The sequence below is a fragment of the Megalops cyprinoides genome, chromosome 13, assembly GCF_013368585.1.
Source record: "Megalops cyprinoides isolate fMegCyp1 chromosome 13, fMegCyp1.pri, whole genome shotgun sequence".
NCBI lineage: Eukaryota > Metazoa > Chordata > Actinopteri > Elopiformes > Megalopidae > Megalops > Megalops cyprinoides.
In genome coordinates, this window is record NC_050595.1 from 28,171,037 (window position 1) to 28,190,220 (window position 19,184).

Sequence of the window (19,184 nt, forward strand, 5' to 3'; positions counted from 1 at the left end):
TGGGTACGGCTGGTACAGATTTTGCAGCCACCAACTGTGTGTGATATAAGGGTAAGAGTAAGGGTTGACGCGTTCTTTTCTCCTTCAGGCCTGTGCAGCATTAGTGGGAAACACACATACAAATCTGCCACGTGTCAGACTTGCATTAAATGTCAGCAGCATTGTTTATTATGTCAAGGGCGTAGTTTATTTCACAAACAGCAAAGCTACAACGCGCAGCCCCACAAGATAACGCACAACCCCTCCCCCCCGTATGCAGCAAGGCCGTGGCAATTCATCTGTTTGTGCGTGTGTATACTGTCAAGTTGGTCAAACAGACTATTAGCCATGCAACGTTGTGCTGACAAATACTGCATTATTCATATATCTGCAGGTCAGATACTGCTTTCTGCACAGCAGTGGTTTGTTTTCATGCAGGTTGTGGCTGACTGCCCAGTGTTACAAAAACTGTAACTAAATAGTTTTGTGCCTCAGTATTATATATATTATTATATATATTATTTTTTCTTACTTTTTTAACTGTGAGACATGTGCTTATGTGAGTACCTGAGTTATGAATGGAGGACATCCTGCTTCATTGACCAGCTCAAGAGTGCAGTGAAATGTAAGAATGAGAGTCAGTCAGGCAGTGATCCCGCCTTCACATCATTCTGCCTCTGCTCGCTCACAGTTCAGCTCAGTGCAGATGGCTGTCCCATTGCTAAGCACTCTCTGAACAGGACAAATTGGTTTTGAAATTCAATTATTTATTTATTTTTTTTTTTTTAATTTGACATGCTTTTTACAGTCTGATTGGCTGGCGGAGCGGAACATCTTGTCCAAACGGGTTTACAGCAGGTTTGACTAAAGCGGGGCTTTTGTGGCGAGATTTTCTTTTTGACTCAATGGGTTACTATGACTTCTTTTTCCCCCCCTTTTCCAAATGGCATCATAACCTAAAAATGGGTGGTAAGTGAGAGATACTGCATGCCTACAGAGTTTGCTTTTCTATCAGCTTCTATCAGTCTCCACTGCAATCCATCCAGACCATGATGTCAACACCTGTTTATTTAATTGCAGATTTATCTTGTTTCAATATATATTTAAATGTGTACTGAAATACGTACTATATCTGTTCACATCCATGGCTGGTTTTGGACATAAGTGTCCCATTTCAAATTCCAGATTTCCCTTTCCATGTCTTTATTTCAAGTTGCTGTATCTGTACTTTCAGTTGCCTTTTCAGTTCTGCGTGTTTTGTTATGTGTGATGCAGCGTTGGAGGTCGCTAGGGAGAGGCTCGTGGGTTCAGGGATAGAAGCAGTAGCTTATAGCTTACTCCTACGCACTGTGGTCTTCTTTCCATCGGTAAACTGCCTCCGTAGTGTATCGAGGACTTGAGCCAACCTCGTACATCTCAACATTAAACCACAAGCCCGAATAAAGGACACTCACGATTTGCAGACGTGCTTTGAGACTGGGACAGTCTGGAATAAAACGGCGATTTTTTAAAATGTTATTAATAAAATAATAACAAGTCTACATTGCCATAAAAAGATTTCTTATTACGTACATAGTAAAAGGGGTCAGAATATGTAGGTAAGTGGATTTCTTTGACAGCAGCTAAATCCAAACTGTCCTGTTACCACGCAATCTTACCTCAAAAAAGTAAGAAGGTTTAAAATCCTAAATGGCACAAGACTGCGTGAAGACCGCAATGCTATTATCAGAGCTTGCTGAAGAATTACAGTACAGCGCGGGGACTTGCTACTCAATGAAAAGCGCTGGCGTTGAACGCGCGCTGCTTAGGCACACACGCTGCCCTAAAACCCAGGGGACAGCCCTCCGGTTTGCTCTGGATTTATTGAGCAGGAGAGAGTGGGGGAGGGGTAGATTAAGGTAGATTATTTCTGCCATGGTCTTATGAACAGAATCAGAGATGAGGACGCACAGTGCTAGCCGCAGAGACGTTTTCAAATTTCCGCTCATCGGGTTTGCTTTTTCAGACACTCCGGGAACATCATCTACCCCCCCCCCCCCCCCCCGCCCCCAACTTGGTTTTTCAAGCACACACAGAGAGGTCGACCACAAAACTTGAAATGAGCAGCACCTTTTCTCCTCTCTTCTTCCCTTTATGCTGGCTGTTCTGTTTAGTCAGATGGAGATATGATCAATACAGCCCTGGCCAGAACCTCTCAAGTGCTTTCTCGATGCACTGACAGTGTAGTTTTGAGAGATTGCCTTTACTGATTCGCGCAGCTGGAGGTTAAGGTTTTTTTTGTCTTTGGTTGTTTGTGTTTATTTTTGGAAACGTGTCCGGTGTGTTCGTCTGTTTTTTTTTTGTCCCTCTGATTGTGATCTGGGTTTTTTTTTTCTTTTTGCCTGGACGGTTGCTCGCGCGCGCTGGCGGCTGCTTTAGGCCTCTCTGGTGCGGTGCTGTTTAAAGGCCAGGGTGGGGGGGGGCAGGGGGGGAGGGAGCCACCGGCCCAGGTGGCCTCTCCATGCCCGAACCCCTGTCACATGGCCACACTGTCTGGCGCTGTAGCTTCCATACCTGCTCCATGCGAACCCTGTGGAATCCTGCTGCCCTCAGACCTTCAGCTAAACACAGATCATAAAATCCTCACACCACACTGACAAACTGCCCCTTCCACCCAACAGACTGCCTTTTTTAGCCAATTATCTTGCTTAAATGTTCTTTTAACCCGGTTTCCTATTTTATGCCATGGGATGCACATGGTATAGTGCAGTCTAATCTGTGTATCTTTTCCTTTGCATAATCTGTCATTCAGAAACACGTGACACTGAGCAAATTAGTCTTGGGTGTTGACTGAACCGCAGCAGAGCAAGCTGCATTAAATGCTATGAGTGGCTTCGTGTTTACATTATCATTTATATTAGCTTAGGCCATGCAATAAAATATGTCCATTCTACTGCAATTCTACCATGCTGCTGCAGAAATAGCTTTCTTTTTAAAAGCTAAATGAATGTGATCCACATGAAAATAAAGGCTTAGAGCACTGAAACGCGCATAGAGCCAAAGTTAAAATGCCAGGACTGCACGCATCATTTCTGATCTGTTGTCACCAGGTCAGACCAGGAGAGGTCAAGTGGTAAACTCAGTATGTACTGTATTTTCCATAATGGTTCCATAGCCCTTAGAGATAAAGGAACTGTTTGACAAGCAGCACACAGTAATTGAGAATGACACTTCATGAAACTCTCAACAGCACACATTAGGCAGAGCTATGCCGGTGTAGAGAGCATCCAGCAGTTCAGTAGAAACTCTTGTTGGGCTGAAAGCTGGCGTCAGCAGTATTCCATGTTCTTAAACTGTTAAATTTCATTTCTGTATTTTTTTTTATTCTCCATTTTTCTACTCTAAAATGACTGAACGACTGGAACTGACACCACAGACAGCATTGGCCTTGAAGTCACAGAACTTGAGTTCATAAAATTCATAGAAAAAAGCAATGAAAGAAATAAAATGTCCACATCAGTTGCAGTACTTCACACAGGCCATTTTAAAGTGTGCAGCGGAGTCATGTTAACAGCCATCTGCCATCTTCATTTATGTTTATTAAATTGCATAAACCCAGTGGGGGAAAAACACTAACACCGTCTAACAAAATGAAAACGTGTTCTCTGTAGTACTGTGTGGCGTAAAGGTCGTACGACATGCTGTTCGGAGCGCTGTGTGGAGTCGTCTAACTTTGTCTTCTCTCCTGTTTCTCTTACATCGTTGCCGTGCCTGCTGAAGACGATGAACCAGCCGGGCCAATGTAAGAACCAGAAACATCAGCCTCCCTCACTCTTTATGATACTGTGACTTTTTTTGCAGCATGAAGCTATGAAGCATTCATTTTCCACTGAGACTGTAAGGTTATCAGCAGACTAAACAGTATTAGTGGTGGTCACCGGCCTGCAGGTGTCCGACACGCCCGAGGAGTCTGGGAAAACTCTCTCGTGAAGTATTCTTTATTCCCAGAATCAGTGGAATTTAACATCCTTAGAAGCATGCCATCCATTTGAATGGACCACTATGAAAGCACTCGGAATAAGTTTTTTACTGTTGATTACTGTACTGTTTGGGATAGGACTAACAAACTATGAGCTGGTACAGAGATTTGGGGAAAAAAAAAAAGAAAAAAAAAGTTCGGCCGGCCTGAGCCAGCCGGAAAGCATGGAAGCATCCGGAGTGAATCGTATCTTTTGAGAATGATTTGCGTCCGTTATTTGGTTTAATGCCCCGGAAGTAACCTTTCTCCATGGTCTTCGCTCCATTAGGAAAACAAATTCCACAAACAACCACAAAGACAAAAACCTGCGGCAGAGGAACACAAACTGAGCGGACGGCCGGCAGAGTGAGTACTCCTAACCCCGGATCACCTCATAGTTAGCCAGTGAGCCCTCTGCGAGCACTTACCTCGCCCAGAGGGCCGCGTCGTAGGCGCCGCCTCCAAAGCGCAGCGCAGCTCTGCCATTTGTTCAGCTTGCTTGTGATGCCGCTCGCATTAAGATAAAAGGCGAGCGCAAAAAAAAAAAAAAAAAAAAATTGTCTCCATGCGACAATCTCGCCGACAGCGAAAGGCAGGCCTTCGGTGTCGTGCTGTGGGTAACACCTCTCCTCTCCTCAGTTTTTTTCCTTTTCAGATGATTAAATGAGTATCTTGACCGCGCGAGGGAAGTGAGGAGGGAGCTCCTGGAAATTTTCGACGAAGCATGTCCGCTCTCTTTTGGATCGCAACACTAACAAAACAATGAAGGGGGAAGAACACAGGGGCTGTCTTAAGCATGCCTTGTTCAGTCTTACGTGAAGACTCTGGAATGGAGACGACTAAACCCATTATGAAGGTGTACACATTTTTGCTGTGTGCTCTTGACATTGCTTTTTTATTATTTTTCATCATTTCCTTAGACAGATGATCTTTTTCTTTGTTCAACAATGCCTAAAAATGATTACCCATTGTATGATACTAAGAAATGACTTTTGGGGTTTTGTTTTTTTTTTTTGCTAAATAGCTTTGCATCCGAATGGATTATGCTTGTTTTTTTTCTTTCTGTACAACAAAAAAATCTTCAAAAAATACTGCTACATTACACAGTAGAAGACTTTTGTACAGTTTACCATTCCATTGCAAATGATTTGATACAGTGGTGTTGAAAAATGAATATTTAATATGTAAGTTACGATGTAAGGGCTTCATGATGTCCAGCAGTATTTAATCAAGAAGACATGAATAAAATAAATGTGCTATGTATCCAACTACAAAACTGCAATTAAATGGTTTCAATATTATTTTCTATAGTAACTTAGATGTCTTGTATATGTTTCAAATAAGTGTTAAAATTAATAGCAAGTCTGTATAAATTTCATTTTATAATGCACATTCCCTATGTTATTGATTTATTTTTATTGCATTGAAAAATATTTCTTGTACAGCATGGCTATTATCCTATGCAATATTTATTCATATAGATATATTCAAAATATCAAGACAAGAGCAGTTTGATTTTCTCAGTAATAAAGCTTTAATGTTGTGGGATCACTTTACAAAACTGGTGTAATGTAATACACTGCCATAGCTGCATGACTTCTCTATAAATACAGTGAATACATGTGTGTTGCAGTGAAATGGACCTACATTAGGGTGGATGGCTGGTGGGGGTAACATGCCACTATAAAACATGTAAAACCAATCATTTTTAAGAATAAACCACTCCAAAGTATGAATATATTTTGTCTTTTTTTTCTGAGAAAAAAAAATGGTGAGAACCCAAACTCGGACCGCAACATGAACGTGCAGAAACGCATGGACAGGGCCCGCTCCCGTGTCCCGTATCGCTCCGGGCAGTTGTGCTCCCTCAGTCCTGGGTCAGCTTCTTCAGCTCGCCCTCCACCTCCTCCACCAGGGCGGGGAAGCTGCGGTCCAGCAGGCAGAGGCGGAGAAAGGGGCCCAGGTCCCCACTCGGCAGGGCGGAGTGGCTGTAGGCCAGGGGCAGAGAGAGCCCAGGCTGCCCCAGGAAGGACTGCGCAGGAACAGATCCAGAGCAGGATGTGAGACGGGCAGCTTCGTGAAATAAACACCGTTATCTGCAGCTTGAATCAGGCCTTTAACAGCACCCAGAGATGCACACTGTATCACACTTAAGTGCGGCCACTCAGGCGGTGCCCATTTCAATGGGCCTGATGCCAGTAATCAGAATATTTCATCTACACAAATTCGCACTTTATTAAATGTAAGCGACTGCGCTGGTTCAACACCATTGAATTATTGATATCTGGAATAAGGCTAGTTTTCATAAATACAACATGACCATTAAAATATTTTTGCACTCATCCACACTTCCTATCAGGACAATACACACTGACAGACCCAGCCTGTTCTTTCTTCAGTGACTTCAGCTTCAGGTGAAATATGGTTTGAATATTTCAATCAAATCTGTTTCCTCCTATATACTGCCCAAATGCCACCCGGTGATCACTGCCTAACTGCAGCGTGCTGAAGCTGTACCTGTGCAAGGCTTCTGACCGACACAGAGCTCTGTGTGACTTCGGGCAAGGCTCTCGGCGTCTCCTCTGCACGCATCTAAACAGCAGGACGAACAATAACACACTTTCGCCATGGAAGCATTAACATTATGGGCTTGTCACGGAGGCGTCACCGCGTCATAAACCGGCGTGCAACAGAGATGCAGCTCTGCGGTGATGTCTACGACGTCGTGGCACTGAGGGCGGGAGCTGAACTCCAGACTGCCTGCAGATCCTCCGGCTATGCAATCGGTGCCATTGGATGTCACGGCGGTGCCAGCACCCCGGCCGTTTCAGCGGCACCTCCCCGGGACCGTGAGCGTAAACAGCGGTGTGCCGAAGTGAACGGGGGCGAGGGAGCACTGCATTAAATAATGCAGCACTGCGGCTGCTGAACGCGCCCCAGGTGTACCCCTCCGGGTTAATTGCACCCTTATTGATCGGCCCGTTCAGACCAGCTGAAGCGCCCTGCACTGACAGTGAAGCTCGCGTTTGTCGGCTCAGATCAGTACATCATTATCGAGGCAATTAAATCAAGCGGGTTACCGTGGGGTGTGATGCTTCGCTAGGCCACGTCTGATTACCATGACAACATTCTTGAGGTCAGACTGACTTCAAATCAAATATAGTCTTCTTGCAGAAGTCGTTAGGCGCACTATATGCAAGTCAACATGCACTGCACTTCCTTGCCATTTTAAACCAAATTACAATATATTTCAGTATATTTCTATATAAAATATACAAAAATGCAAGTCCTCCTTTTTCTCCTGTTGTTTGCAGAACATATCCTCTCCAACTTTCAATTACAGCTTAAAATATGAAGTAGTTTAGGTATTTTAGGTAGTAATTTAGGTTTAACACTTTGCCCAAGGGTACAAAAGAATCCACCTAACCAGACCCTGAACCATTAGCCTCCTGGTTACAAGTCAGTTCTACAGCCCCCACACTACAGAAGTTGGTACTGGCGGTGTATCTTTTCTTGACGCACCATTTTGAGAGATTCTGCAAATGATGTGGATGAAGATGTAGAGTCAGTCTACTGAGAGGTTTGACTATTACGCTTGCAGAACGAATATGAAAGCTCAGTGCAGCTTTACTTCCCTTCTATTTTACAGGGTGATACAGATAAGGAATAAACAAATGGCTAAACTTCATTCCTTTCATACCATACAGAAAATGTGAAATTCAGCCCCACATTTGTTCACATAAAAATGATCCTAAATATGAAACAGCCCAATGGCACACAGCACTGTTTTTCTGTATACTGAATATATTATATATTTTGTTGTTTATTTCTGCCTGTCTTTTAGAATTATGGGATACTGAGTCCGTGTCCAGCACCTATTTTCACAAAGAAAAAAAGAACAGGACTCTGGCTAGAATGGAAACAGCACCACCTAGTGGACTGCCGAGTATGAGAAATCATTACAAATGCATCTTTCATCCATTTTTTAAATATACATCCATCACCAGTACCTGGAACAGATGTTAAGTGATTTGCCTGTTTGCCTGCAAACAGGATAAGTGAAAATGTTATGGATGGATTTGGCTTGAGTTACTGAGTTTCAGACAAGGAAGAAGAAATAGATTTTAGGGCTGCTACGTTTTATGCATCAGAGCTCAGAACATCTGGACCATGGGTAAACCACAGTCCAATTCTGATCCAGCCAAATTGAGAGATGAATTTAATAAAAATATGAATCAAAAGCTTGCTAAGTTAATATGAAGCTAATATGAAAGACTGTTTGTTTCACATAGCAATATGTAGCAATATGTCACTAATGCAATCCCTAACACAGCCAGTGTGTGGCAGTAACTAAAGTTACAGAAAATTAAAAGGTCAGTTTTCTTCTGCATATAAAGGTGCTGAACAAAGTAGCTGACAGCTTTGAGATGATATTTCATAATGATACACATTAGGATTTACAAACGGTTACAAATCTGATCACTATCTGGCAGTTGTGTGTTGTATGCACTCTACTGAGTGCCACTTCTCTATTTTTTGTAATTATTAGTTTAGTTGTATTGTAAGTTTAGTTCAGGTTTACTACGTCACAGACACCCAAGCTGACGAAGAAGAATGAATATGACTAAACGTTCTTTACTATATCTTAAAATCATTAGATCTCAATTTTGATTTCAATGTTTTTTCTCAAATGAATTTTTTATCTTATCAAAGTAAAAACAAAACAAACTGACTTGAATCACCCAAGCTGAAATCAGGATATTGTGAATTTTAGAGGGAACTAATCTGTAGGATTTGTCTTTAAAGTAAGTACGTGGTAGGCATGTGAGAACCCTTATTTCCCTCAGTAGGCTGAGGTGGGACTTGTGCTGTGCCCTGTGCCGTACCCCCTGCTCCTGCGCTGTGGGCGGGGCGTCCGCTGGCGTGCCGACGGGCAGGTGCTCCTGCAGTCTGAGCGTGGCGGACTCGCAGGCCTCCAGCGCCTCCCCCCTGCTGGCGCCCTCGAACTGCACCCTGAACATGCGGCTCTCTCCCTGCGGACACGAGCGCAAGCACCCGTCAGGTCACGCGTGCGCTCTGTCGCTCGGGCGAGGGAGCGCGGGATCCGAGATGACAGGACGCCCGACAGACTCATGTGACGAGGTGCGGCGGTATAAGATCTGGACTGGGCTGTGGACGTTTTAGCACGTTAGCGAATGAATCGGGGTGGAAACACACTTGTCTGAAAGGGCAGCCATCTTGGACCTGGCGCAAGGGAGGAAAAGCAGAAAGGCAGAAAGGAGAGGGGAGGGGTTATGATGCGTATCTGAGGAAGAAGGGATTTCAAAAAGGATGGGTACAACAATAGTGTTACCACCTATTCTCCAGGGAAACAACCCCCTCTTTAGTCCTTCCCTTCCCACGCTGCCATATTTAGCATGCTGCCTAGCCAGAGAAGTTGTCAAAAATTCTGCTTACTGTAGACCACATGGCTGTTGTTTTTTAAACTGCCTAAATAAATTATTGGTGTACAAGCTTTTCTTTACTGTTATGCATGCATTGGACCAGAGGGGGCACTGTGTAAAATGCAGAGAAAGCCCCCTAAATGCTGCACTAGGAACAGATCTGTCTGTCTGTTCCTTAAGGATAAGCTACTGAATAACAAGGCTGCTCTGGGGCCAGTGGCTCACTCTACCTTCATTATGCGGGTTTAGGACCTCTAAGTCATTACCTTTCAACCTATTTATTTGATTTTGTTCCATATTTGAATAAAAGTGTGCCTTTGGAAAGGTTTAAGTCTCACAAGTAGCTATTGAGGTAACTGACTAAAAAATTTACTAGCACTTGTTTGAAAATGTACTGCCGATCTATGGAGTGAAACTGGTATACGCACAATTCTTGAGCATTTTCCTTTGTACTGAAATTGACATTTTACCTCATTCAGGTTGTACCTTTTTCCAACTCAGAATGGTCACATCAACTAAATGAATGCACAAACTCACAGTTCATTATCATTGATCATGTGAGTTTGTCAGTCTGTAAACACTCTTCCATTCAGGCCCCCCGATCAGGAGGAAATAAAATGCATTTCTAGGTTACTGCAGGGGACTGTGGCGATGCACTCTCGCCCATCTCATTCTTGATCTGATTTTTTTTTTTTTCTGAGCACTGCTTTTCACGTTCAGTTTGGTGATTCCAATTCCGAGGGCCCGGGCCCACAGACCTTGTTTGTGCTTGAGCTGAGCGCTGAGCCCCATTCCATTCCGATACTTAGTCGAATGCGCCTGACCTGCAGAATGAAATCTCGATATGTACGGAGCTCCACAGAAGCGATGCGTGCTCCCGCTCACTTCTCCTCTGTGAAATAGGCTGTATGAAAACCCCATTGCAGACTGGGAGATGGTGCTGCTCCCAGCCAGCGCGCCATGCCAAGACTGCTCAGAATTCAAGTCATGGCTCAGATCCACTTAATCCAGGGCATTTAATTACCAATTAAACTCTTGTCCCAGCAAACCAGTGCTGCCAAAAATCCACACTGCTGTGCCCGTATCAATGTGTAATCTGCAGATAGTATACAAAGCTGGCTTCAAAGCAAACGCCTCTAGCTGTTGATTCAGGTGCTGCTTGCTTTTTAAAAAATGCTGATTTTTTTTTTTTTAAAATCATGATAAGGACAGTAATTACGAGTACCTGATATTCACATTCATTTTATTCGGCATGGTGTCATTATTTGGTATACAGAGCTGCGTTCTATACCACCCTGTAGGGCTAAGCTGACAACTGGCTGGGAGCATCTTCCCAATGACTTAATTGATAAATTATTTAGTAGAGGGTAGCAAGTACAAAAAAATCATTAAGGATAGAAAACTGACATAAACGTGACTAAGTGAGCCTGCCAGGACAGACATACACACAGACCCACACATGCGCGCACGCGCACGCACACACACACACACACACACACACACACACACACACACACACACACACACACACGCACGCATGTGCACCAGAGTCAGCTTGTTCAGTAAGTAAAGCTACATAATAGGATGTTCTGGTCAAGATTAACTCCACGCATTCAGCCACACGCATTTGTGAAAATCCACAAAAAAACAATTTCCTGTCCACGACAGCAAATGGGGTTTGCGATTCTCTGTAATTGGTTAACCTGAAGCATTAGTGGGCAGAAACTATATTTCTGTCAACACCATCGATGGCTGAGTCTGGATGCCTGCGTGACAACAGGTTTAGCTTCAGAGGGTGATCTCAGATGTCTGATTATTGCAATCAGAACCAAAAGTGCTCCTTGCAACAACACCAGCACTGGCTAATTTTTAATTTCCCACGATTCAAATACAGATTTCTCACTGACCCTGGGGCAGTGCTCATTCTCACCTTGGCTGTCATGCGGAACAATAAGATATCAGATTTCCTCTGCACCTTCAGGAAGCTTGAAGCGTCGAGCAGGGAGAAGCCTTCCTGGAACAAATAAATGAAAGCCATCACATTCAGGGTGAGGTGAATTTAACGCCTTAACTGGAATGCAGGCTTGGAAGGTCAATGTTCAATCACAGCTGAAGGACGACATGAGCCTGGATGCTCAGCATAAAATTAAACAAACAAGATTCAGTCACAGCGGCGGGTATTTCATTTACCTTTTTAAATAAATAAAAACACACACCTGTAGTATTTTTCAGCTGCATTCAACGAGCCCAGCGCTGAAGGTATGGCAAAATCCCTACTACAAGAGCACCTGACAAGCCCTCCCATTTCCAGTTGATATGACATCAGCCAGCCAGCAGGGGGCCCTACTGTCTAAGAAACTCATCACTTTTCCAACCCTGCCCTCTGACAACACTGAGAATAGGAAGCTGGAGGGCTTTGCCACTTGGCTTAGCCGCCATGCGACTTCCGTCTAGGAATTCTGCAAACTGTCTGCTGGAAATACATGTGATGTAACACAAACGCCATCAGGCCAGTCTCCCTGGCTCATCTCACATCACTTCTAATGTCACTGCAATCAGCTGGCCAGCCAATGAATGAACATGGATTTTTTTTAAAGCACTATTCATGTATGGCCCCACGATGTGTGTATGCATGTGTAAATGTGTTGGGAAATTTGGTCATTTGCACTTTACATCGAAAATCACATTTCACTGTGGAATACTGTACACAGTACTGCATACTGTGCAAAGCATATCAGAGGTTTATAAGAACATGTTATTTTCATTAGTATTACTTTCTTTGAAAGTGATGGAAGATCCATTGGAAAATAAATTTGAAACAACAGTTATCATAAAGGGCAACTGTGTGCAGAGTATCGGTGCTCTTCAACTCATTGATTCATTTGAATTTCTGTAAAGTGAAATGTTGGTCCCCATACTGGACTTGTTGCCAGCAGTAATGGTAACTTATGCTGTTTAAACATGCAAAATCAAATTCATACAATTGGAGTTCTGGTAATTTTTGTGATAACTTGGAAATTTTCAGATTTTTATCAATTTAAAAGAATTCTATAACAAATCCATTACAACTAAACCATGTGACATAGTGACATGAAAAGCCTCTGATAATAATTCCTACAACCCTCTAAAAGGTAAGCCAAGTTTAATCTCATTTGGGAATATTTTTTGGAAATTATGGCTTTGAAAAATATTTCATTTGACTGGCTCACGGCCATATTTGTGAATACAGGGACATCTCCATTTCAGTGCAGTCAGTGGATTTATCAGCAATGATATACATGAATGATTTTAAAAGCCAAATGTAGAACCAGCAAATGTACATTGTATGATATGGTATGGACATAAGTGTGTAAATTTCAGCGCGCTGTGTCTTAAATTTGATTTTCAAGGTTTAACAGCCATGTTGGATTTCATAGCTAAATCGTGTGACCTGTGCTTATGTATGGAAGCCTACAAGATGCAGGTCATAGCCCTTTCTCAAAAACAACTGTGAAAGAATAATAATACTTGTGATCACAGTTTGCTGATCAGGTAAATTTTAATGTTTACAGCTGCAATCAACTCCTACAACATTGCGAGATTAACAGTTCGTGGTATAATGCACTTATTAAATATGTTACAAAAAACCTCTGCTGATTAAGTGCTGTAATGGTGAACAAAGCTATCAAGACTACACCTTGAAAATGCATAATTCACAAATGTTGGGGAACTGCTCCATACATACAACTTTACATAGCCTGCTCAGCTCTTTGCTAACTGTGACGTTTTTGAAATGTGCTTGTGAATTTGTGTGCCATACTGCATGCTGCTATTTTACCCCGCTCCGCTTTCTCCTGCCACCTCCACCTTACTCACACTGACTGACGGGGAAGGCAGTAAGTTCTCCCCTCTCAATGCTGTTTGGTAGACGTGGTAGTTTGGAGCCACATGTCATTTTAGAGTGACAAACACCAGCAACCACCCCCCCCCCCACCCTCAAAAAAAAACCTGCTTTGCTTCACCCCCAGGGGGTCTGTTAGTTTTGGGGTTTTTTTTGAGCTCCCTGTGGTGAAAGCTTGACATCGCTGTCTACGATCTATTCTACAAATCAGCTCTGCTACAGAATTATTACATTTAATCACCGAATTTCAAGATACCAAACAGATTATAATTTTCTTTCTGTGCTAAGATGTTCTGAGAGGATCAGATTATTCTTATTAGATCCAAGATCTCATGTCAACAATTGCATGCCATTTTTGAAACTCGACTGTCGTCCTGTCGTGCTACTGGTTTGGTCTGGTGCCGAACTATAGGACCCTGCCTAATCCTACTACTCCTTAGAATACACTAACTGGTTCTACAATACTTCAGGAGGAATTTATGCCTGTTTTGTACAGGCTACAGTATGATAATATCACTATTTTGATTGATTAAAAGAACATTCCCAGCGGGCCTACATTGAAAGATACACATAAGCATTAAGATTAAGGGCGCCAATCTATCAGTGACCACTATGCCCCCTCTAAAAGCACTTTATGCTCTGACCTAAATAGGGCTGTGTGGCCTTGCCTGGCACCCCTGGCTCACACCGGCAGTTGTCCCTGTTTGCCGTCCAGAGGAACGCGGTACATAGCTGCTATGGCTTTTGTGTTTTTTTCCACTGCTGGAGAGATCTGGACCACAGGGCGACTGAAGATACTGAAGGATGTGGGATCTTCCACAGCTCTCTTGGTGTGTATCAACAAACCTCAGCGTGTAAATGTCCTCAACCTTAATGGTGTCACTGGATTCACAAAGACCAGAAAACAGGAAAAATATCAATTCTGTCACAACCAAAGTAGGAAATTGGCAATAGTCTTGTGGATGATATTGTAGCCCCTAAGACCAATCACTGGTCTCTATCATTACAGCAGTTTACCATAACCAGCTATATTCATGTAACAAATACATTGCCACCTTGCTGACTCCACATTTCACCTAGAGTTGTTGCACTCTTTTTGTAATTAACTGAAAGAACAGCACTGCGCTCTGATGAACCATACATCTTGCTGTGACTGCCAAAGGTCCATTGGATCATTTATTGCTTCGACAGAAATCTTAAATCTACAGACATGATTGTGAATTATAGGGCTAACAGCATCTTCTTGTATAACTGCTCCCTAGAATTTCCTGGCTACAAAGACAAAGCTAAGCAGCGATTTTCTGAATGGAGTAAACTCATCTTTGACAAGCTCTCCTCTGCAATCTGACCAAAGACACACAAATAAGGATTAATGGCAAAGGCAAATAAGAACATCACTCATCGCACAACTATATTAACACTTTCTCATATTCTGTTACTAGTGACCATTAAAGAGGATCGATTAAAATGCAATTGCGAAATCTCACAGGAGCTCATGTTTCATGTATGTTCTTCTTGTGATATACTGCAAAACATCCACTGCTTTCAGAGCTTTTCTAAAATACTCACAACAGCACATTTGGGTCAGTTATCAAATCACTGTCATTTAAATGAGTAGCCTTATGACATAGTTTCACGCTTACTGCTAAGATTTGGGTGATAGTGACCACTGTAATTGTTGGTAATTTATCATCAGCCATAACAGCTGATCATTCGTTACATCGGCCAGCACCTTTCGTCCAGTCTCAAAGGAGGTAATTTGCCACACAAAATACCTGTGTTGTGGTGCAGTGCGATTTCCAGATGGGGTGGCCCTCAGAACCCTGGACCTATGCTTTTTCATTTGTCAGGTCAAAGCTCTTCCAGGAGTTGCCGTTAGATACAAAGAGGAAAAATGTCACGCTAACAATGATTTCTTGGTTTTGCACTTATTTCCTGGAAAGCAGTTTTGAGGAAATGTTCCATGTTAAAAATACAATGAGTTTGAAGAAAATGTACTGGGAACTGTAATGGCTTTAAAAAAGACATCCAATAAATGGAGCAATATCTGTAATTTTGCCCTTAAACAATATATTTATCTTTATTGGCTTTAGTGGCTTTGTATTCCTGGTATTCTAGCTATCCTTACTACCTACTTATGTAATTAGCTAATTTGGCTGGCATATTAAAATGGCTATTGTATGTCATACTCCTGTCAATAGTGCAAGCTAGCTCATGCTATTCGCACAGACAGAGCCTGTCATCTTTAGCTACAAGCTGGTTGCTAAATTGATGGCCATGTAGACTCCAAGTTAAAAAAAGAGAAAAAAATTAATATAAACAGCAGGACGTGTATGTCGGTGATGTTTTGGCATGGTTTCTCTCTTTGCAACAGACAGCACTTGAGTGTGCTGTAGTGGTACAGAGCAGGAGCAGTGGTAAGGAGCACAGGTTGCTGGTTCAATTCCACAATTCAGTAGGACCCTTGGGAAAGGTACTTAATTTGAATTTCCTCAATAAAACATCTTACTGTATTGGAGATCATGTAAAGAAATCTAAGCATTAGGTAAAAATGTTAGCTAAGCAGCTGTAATATCAGTAATCCAGAGGGCTCGTGGCTTCTGCAAACTGATGACCTGCCCTCTGGACTCAATCTCTTCCCCTTTCTTCAAAGAAATCTTTCCTGACCTGCTTTGCTTTATCTCCTCACTCTTTAATAGCTCCCTTTCTTGTGGCTCTTTCTCTACTTTCTTCACACACAGTAGGCACAAATCATGTGAAATAAAACCCAACCATGACCATTCTTTTGTGCATAACCACTGCCTGGTCTCTCTTCTTCCCATACTCTCCCAAACATGTTAACGTGCCTCCTGCTTCTAAAAACCACTTCTTACTGGATCTCTTGGACAGGAGCCATCTTGGCTCCTCAGTGTCTCTCCAGGAGACTCCCTGGACTCAGTGCTTGGCCTAGTTCTGTCCACCTTTCATACTGAACGGGTCCATTTTGTTACTTCAGCCCATGGCATCTGTTCCCACTTTTATGTTGATGACCAGTTCTTTCTCCTTTCTCACCTTGGACTCATACTCTAGATCCTAGGTATTATCATCACGCAGACACTTCTGTCTGGAGGAACTAGCATCAACTGAAGCTCACTTATTCCAAGACAGACAATGCACCTACTGCTAAAAAACTCCCACAGACATCTCCATGACTTCAAACACTTCTACACTGCCAACCTCCCTGACTACAAATAACACCTTTGTCACCCTCAATGACCTTCACTGAGAACTGAGAACCTGAGTTAACATCACATTAGCAGCCCATTACCTACTGATCAAAATGACCAAAAATTCCTTCATATAAAATCATAATTTCATAATCTGCCAATGCTAAACCTACATCTGATAATGATAATGCAAGTTTGTACAAGTTGTTGTACAATCCATTCACATGCTAGTGGTTTGTTTAGGTTTATACAGCAATAATATTCTGCTATAAAACAATGTGCTTTTGATTCTTTTTCACTGTTGCTTACTTTTCAGCACTTAAACAGCACCTCTATTGAGACTTCTTTAATTTCCATCATTGAACTATAAAGTGTCAGTAACTGTGAAATAGAAATATAAATAAAACTGTACTGTGTCCTCATATTTATACAGTAAATGTGGAGGAGGTCCTTATGGTTGACTCAATTTACAGGGTATATAACAGTGAAACATAAACACACAAAAACAGAGGCACCACTGAGCAACACAAGGTGTGTGGACACATGAATTAATATACTCCCCTGCTCTCCAGGGTAAAGCTAACCACTGGGTGACTGCACACAGCAGGATGCCTGTGGGATGGGTGAACCGTTCTTCCTGGCAGTAACACCTGCAAAATGAAGTCACACTGCGCTTTCCCTTACCAGAAGTTCCTGGCCTAGGGACACAAGCAGGTGTCCTGACTGCACCATGGTTAACACCAGCTGTCCTGCACTGTCACTTGGCTCAAAGACCTATAAAAAAAAGTTTGCTTTTGTTTTTAAGCACACATTTTTTTTCTGAGTGACTGTTAATGACTGGCCTTCAATATGCCTACTTTGCAATCGAGTACTTTATGGAAATAAGCTAGTGCCACAACACAAGTGTTTCTATGGTGTTTTCTCCAATTAGACTGAAAGGGGGTGCCCCAGCAAAATCCACCATGTCATTGCTGACAACAAAGCTAATGAAACCACTAGCTATAGCTATCTTTGCTAGACAGCTATCTTAACTATTGCATGCTGCGCTAAATCTGTAGCTAACGGCTGACCTGATATCGACCGCTCATAGCTAACGCTGCACTAAATATTTAGCTAAGTGCCTTGCCTATTTAACTATTTAAATGGACATTTTGTTTTAACAAAATACATAACCTTCCACGAGGAGTTTCCATCGCTTTCGCTGTTCTTCGGTAAGAACCGTCCGTATCGTTTCAGACGCCACGATTTGCTTAAGCTTGGAAACTCACTGCTTTCTCCTGTATTTGACATGTTCCCCGCCATTTTTAGGCGCACTTCACAAACGAATTACCACATGTGATCCCAAAATGCATTGAGCCATCAGCGAACTGCTGGACTACGTAGTTTAAAAATCTTTTGTAGTTAACTTAGTTTAGTCGTGTACATAAGCTTTGACCACAACGAATTCATTATGTAAGTGAGACTCAAGTTTTCACCACCATAACTAGTAGGTGAAGGCGGCTATTATCAGTTTTATGTCTTTAGTTAATAGCGGACAAACGACATATCACATCTCTGTGTGAAAGAGTTAGCCTACTCCTATAACACTATCAAGCATCTGTTTTGGCACAAAAAGGACCTCGAAGTATAAATATATATATATATATATATATATATATATATATATATATATATATATATATATATATATATATATATATCAGTGTGATACAAATCTAAAACAATTAGTACAACATTTCTACTAGAAATGAATTTGTGCAGTAAAATATTATATTATCAATCTTTTTTACACGTGCGCTTGGTCTGACCCCTCCTGTGACATTTTTTGAACAAAACGGGCTTCGTTAATTAAACTTGTAAAATTCTGCTTGGGTGGCATCATTCAGTAATGTAACATAATATTGCATCCATCAAGGTTCAGTGGTTACCAGTGAAATGCTAAACTAATGGATTTGAGCCCACAATTTAACGGTCCTATGAAAATACAGACGGTAATCGATTATCACCCACCTCGCGCATGTCCTCGTGCGCAAAATATGGAACCCATACATCTGCATTACTTACTGCTGTAACTTCACCCTGCAACTGGTGGGGTTTATAGCTGGCGATATGTATTTCCTGTGTATTTCTTTGACACCGGTGAATCATATTATAAAGAGAAAATATTCATAAAGCAAGGGTGAGATTGCCCTGTGAGCGTTAGCCCTTTAAAAGCCCAGACTGAAGTCTTAGGTGGGCTGAGCTTATTTGCAGCTCTCGCTCCTATGGCAACCCAATAGATCAGCTTCATGAATATGCACAATACCAGAAAGCTTGGGACGATGGACCCGTGATGTCAGCGGTCCTTAGATGCTGGTGCGGGTTGCATGATCGCATTGCATTGTTTATTACTGACAGCAGACACGGATCTGGGGGGAAAGAGCATGCCTCGTTTTTAATGACCTCCTCATCTACCCCCCGCCGTCCTCCGTCACGTCACTCACCTGGTATGTTGAGGTGGCTTCATGTGTGTTTTTGATATTGCGCTCATTAGACATTGAGCATTCCAGTGCCTTTCAACAGGAGAGTGGATCTGAAGCGGGGTGCACTGTCAAAACGGCGCGTGGAGGCATAATTCAAGTGTCAGGTAATATTCGAGATGATCCGTTTCCTTCAAATGCACCATATCCACCCCAGTC

At 42.4% G+C, this 19,184-nt stretch overlaps 2 protein-coding genes across 4 annotated transcripts in view; one reads left to right on the forward strand and one right to left on the reverse strand.

The window, feature by feature from the left end:
- The window catches only part of LOC118788477 (neuroplastin-like), a 32,798-nt gene extending 27,086 nt beyond the window's left edge, over nt 1-5,712 (forward strand). For 2 of the 3 annotated variants that reach the window (XM_036544487.1, XM_036544489.1), the window contains 3 exons: nt 3,739-3,760; nt 4,266-4,342; nt 4,616-5,712. In XM_036544487.1, the coding sequence (XP_036400380.1) occupies nt 3,739-3,760; nt 4,266-4,326 (83 nt within the window). In that variant the 3' untranslated portion in view covers nt 4,327-4,342; nt 4,616-5,712. The remainder of the gene's footprint in view (nt 1-3,738; nt 3,761-4,265; nt 4,343-4,615) is intronic. The other variant, XM_036544488.1, reaches the window with a different exon arrangement.
- A 131-nt stretch (nt 5,713-5,843) lies between these two features.
- Nucleotides 5,844-17,808, reverse strand: rec114 (REC114 meiotic recombination protein). The gene is made up of 6 exons (XM_036543351.1): nt 17,680-17,808; nt 17,191-17,280; nt 11,351-11,434; nt 8,863-9,009; nt 6,494-6,568; nt 5,844-6,008 (listed from the first exon to the last, which is right to left on the reverse strand). The coding sequence occupies exons 1-6, from the start codon at nt 17,806-17,808 to the stop codon at nt 5,844-5,846; spliced, it is 690 nt and encodes a 229-aa protein (XP_036399244.1).
- Nucleotides 17,809-19,184: the final 1,376 nt, after the last annotated feature.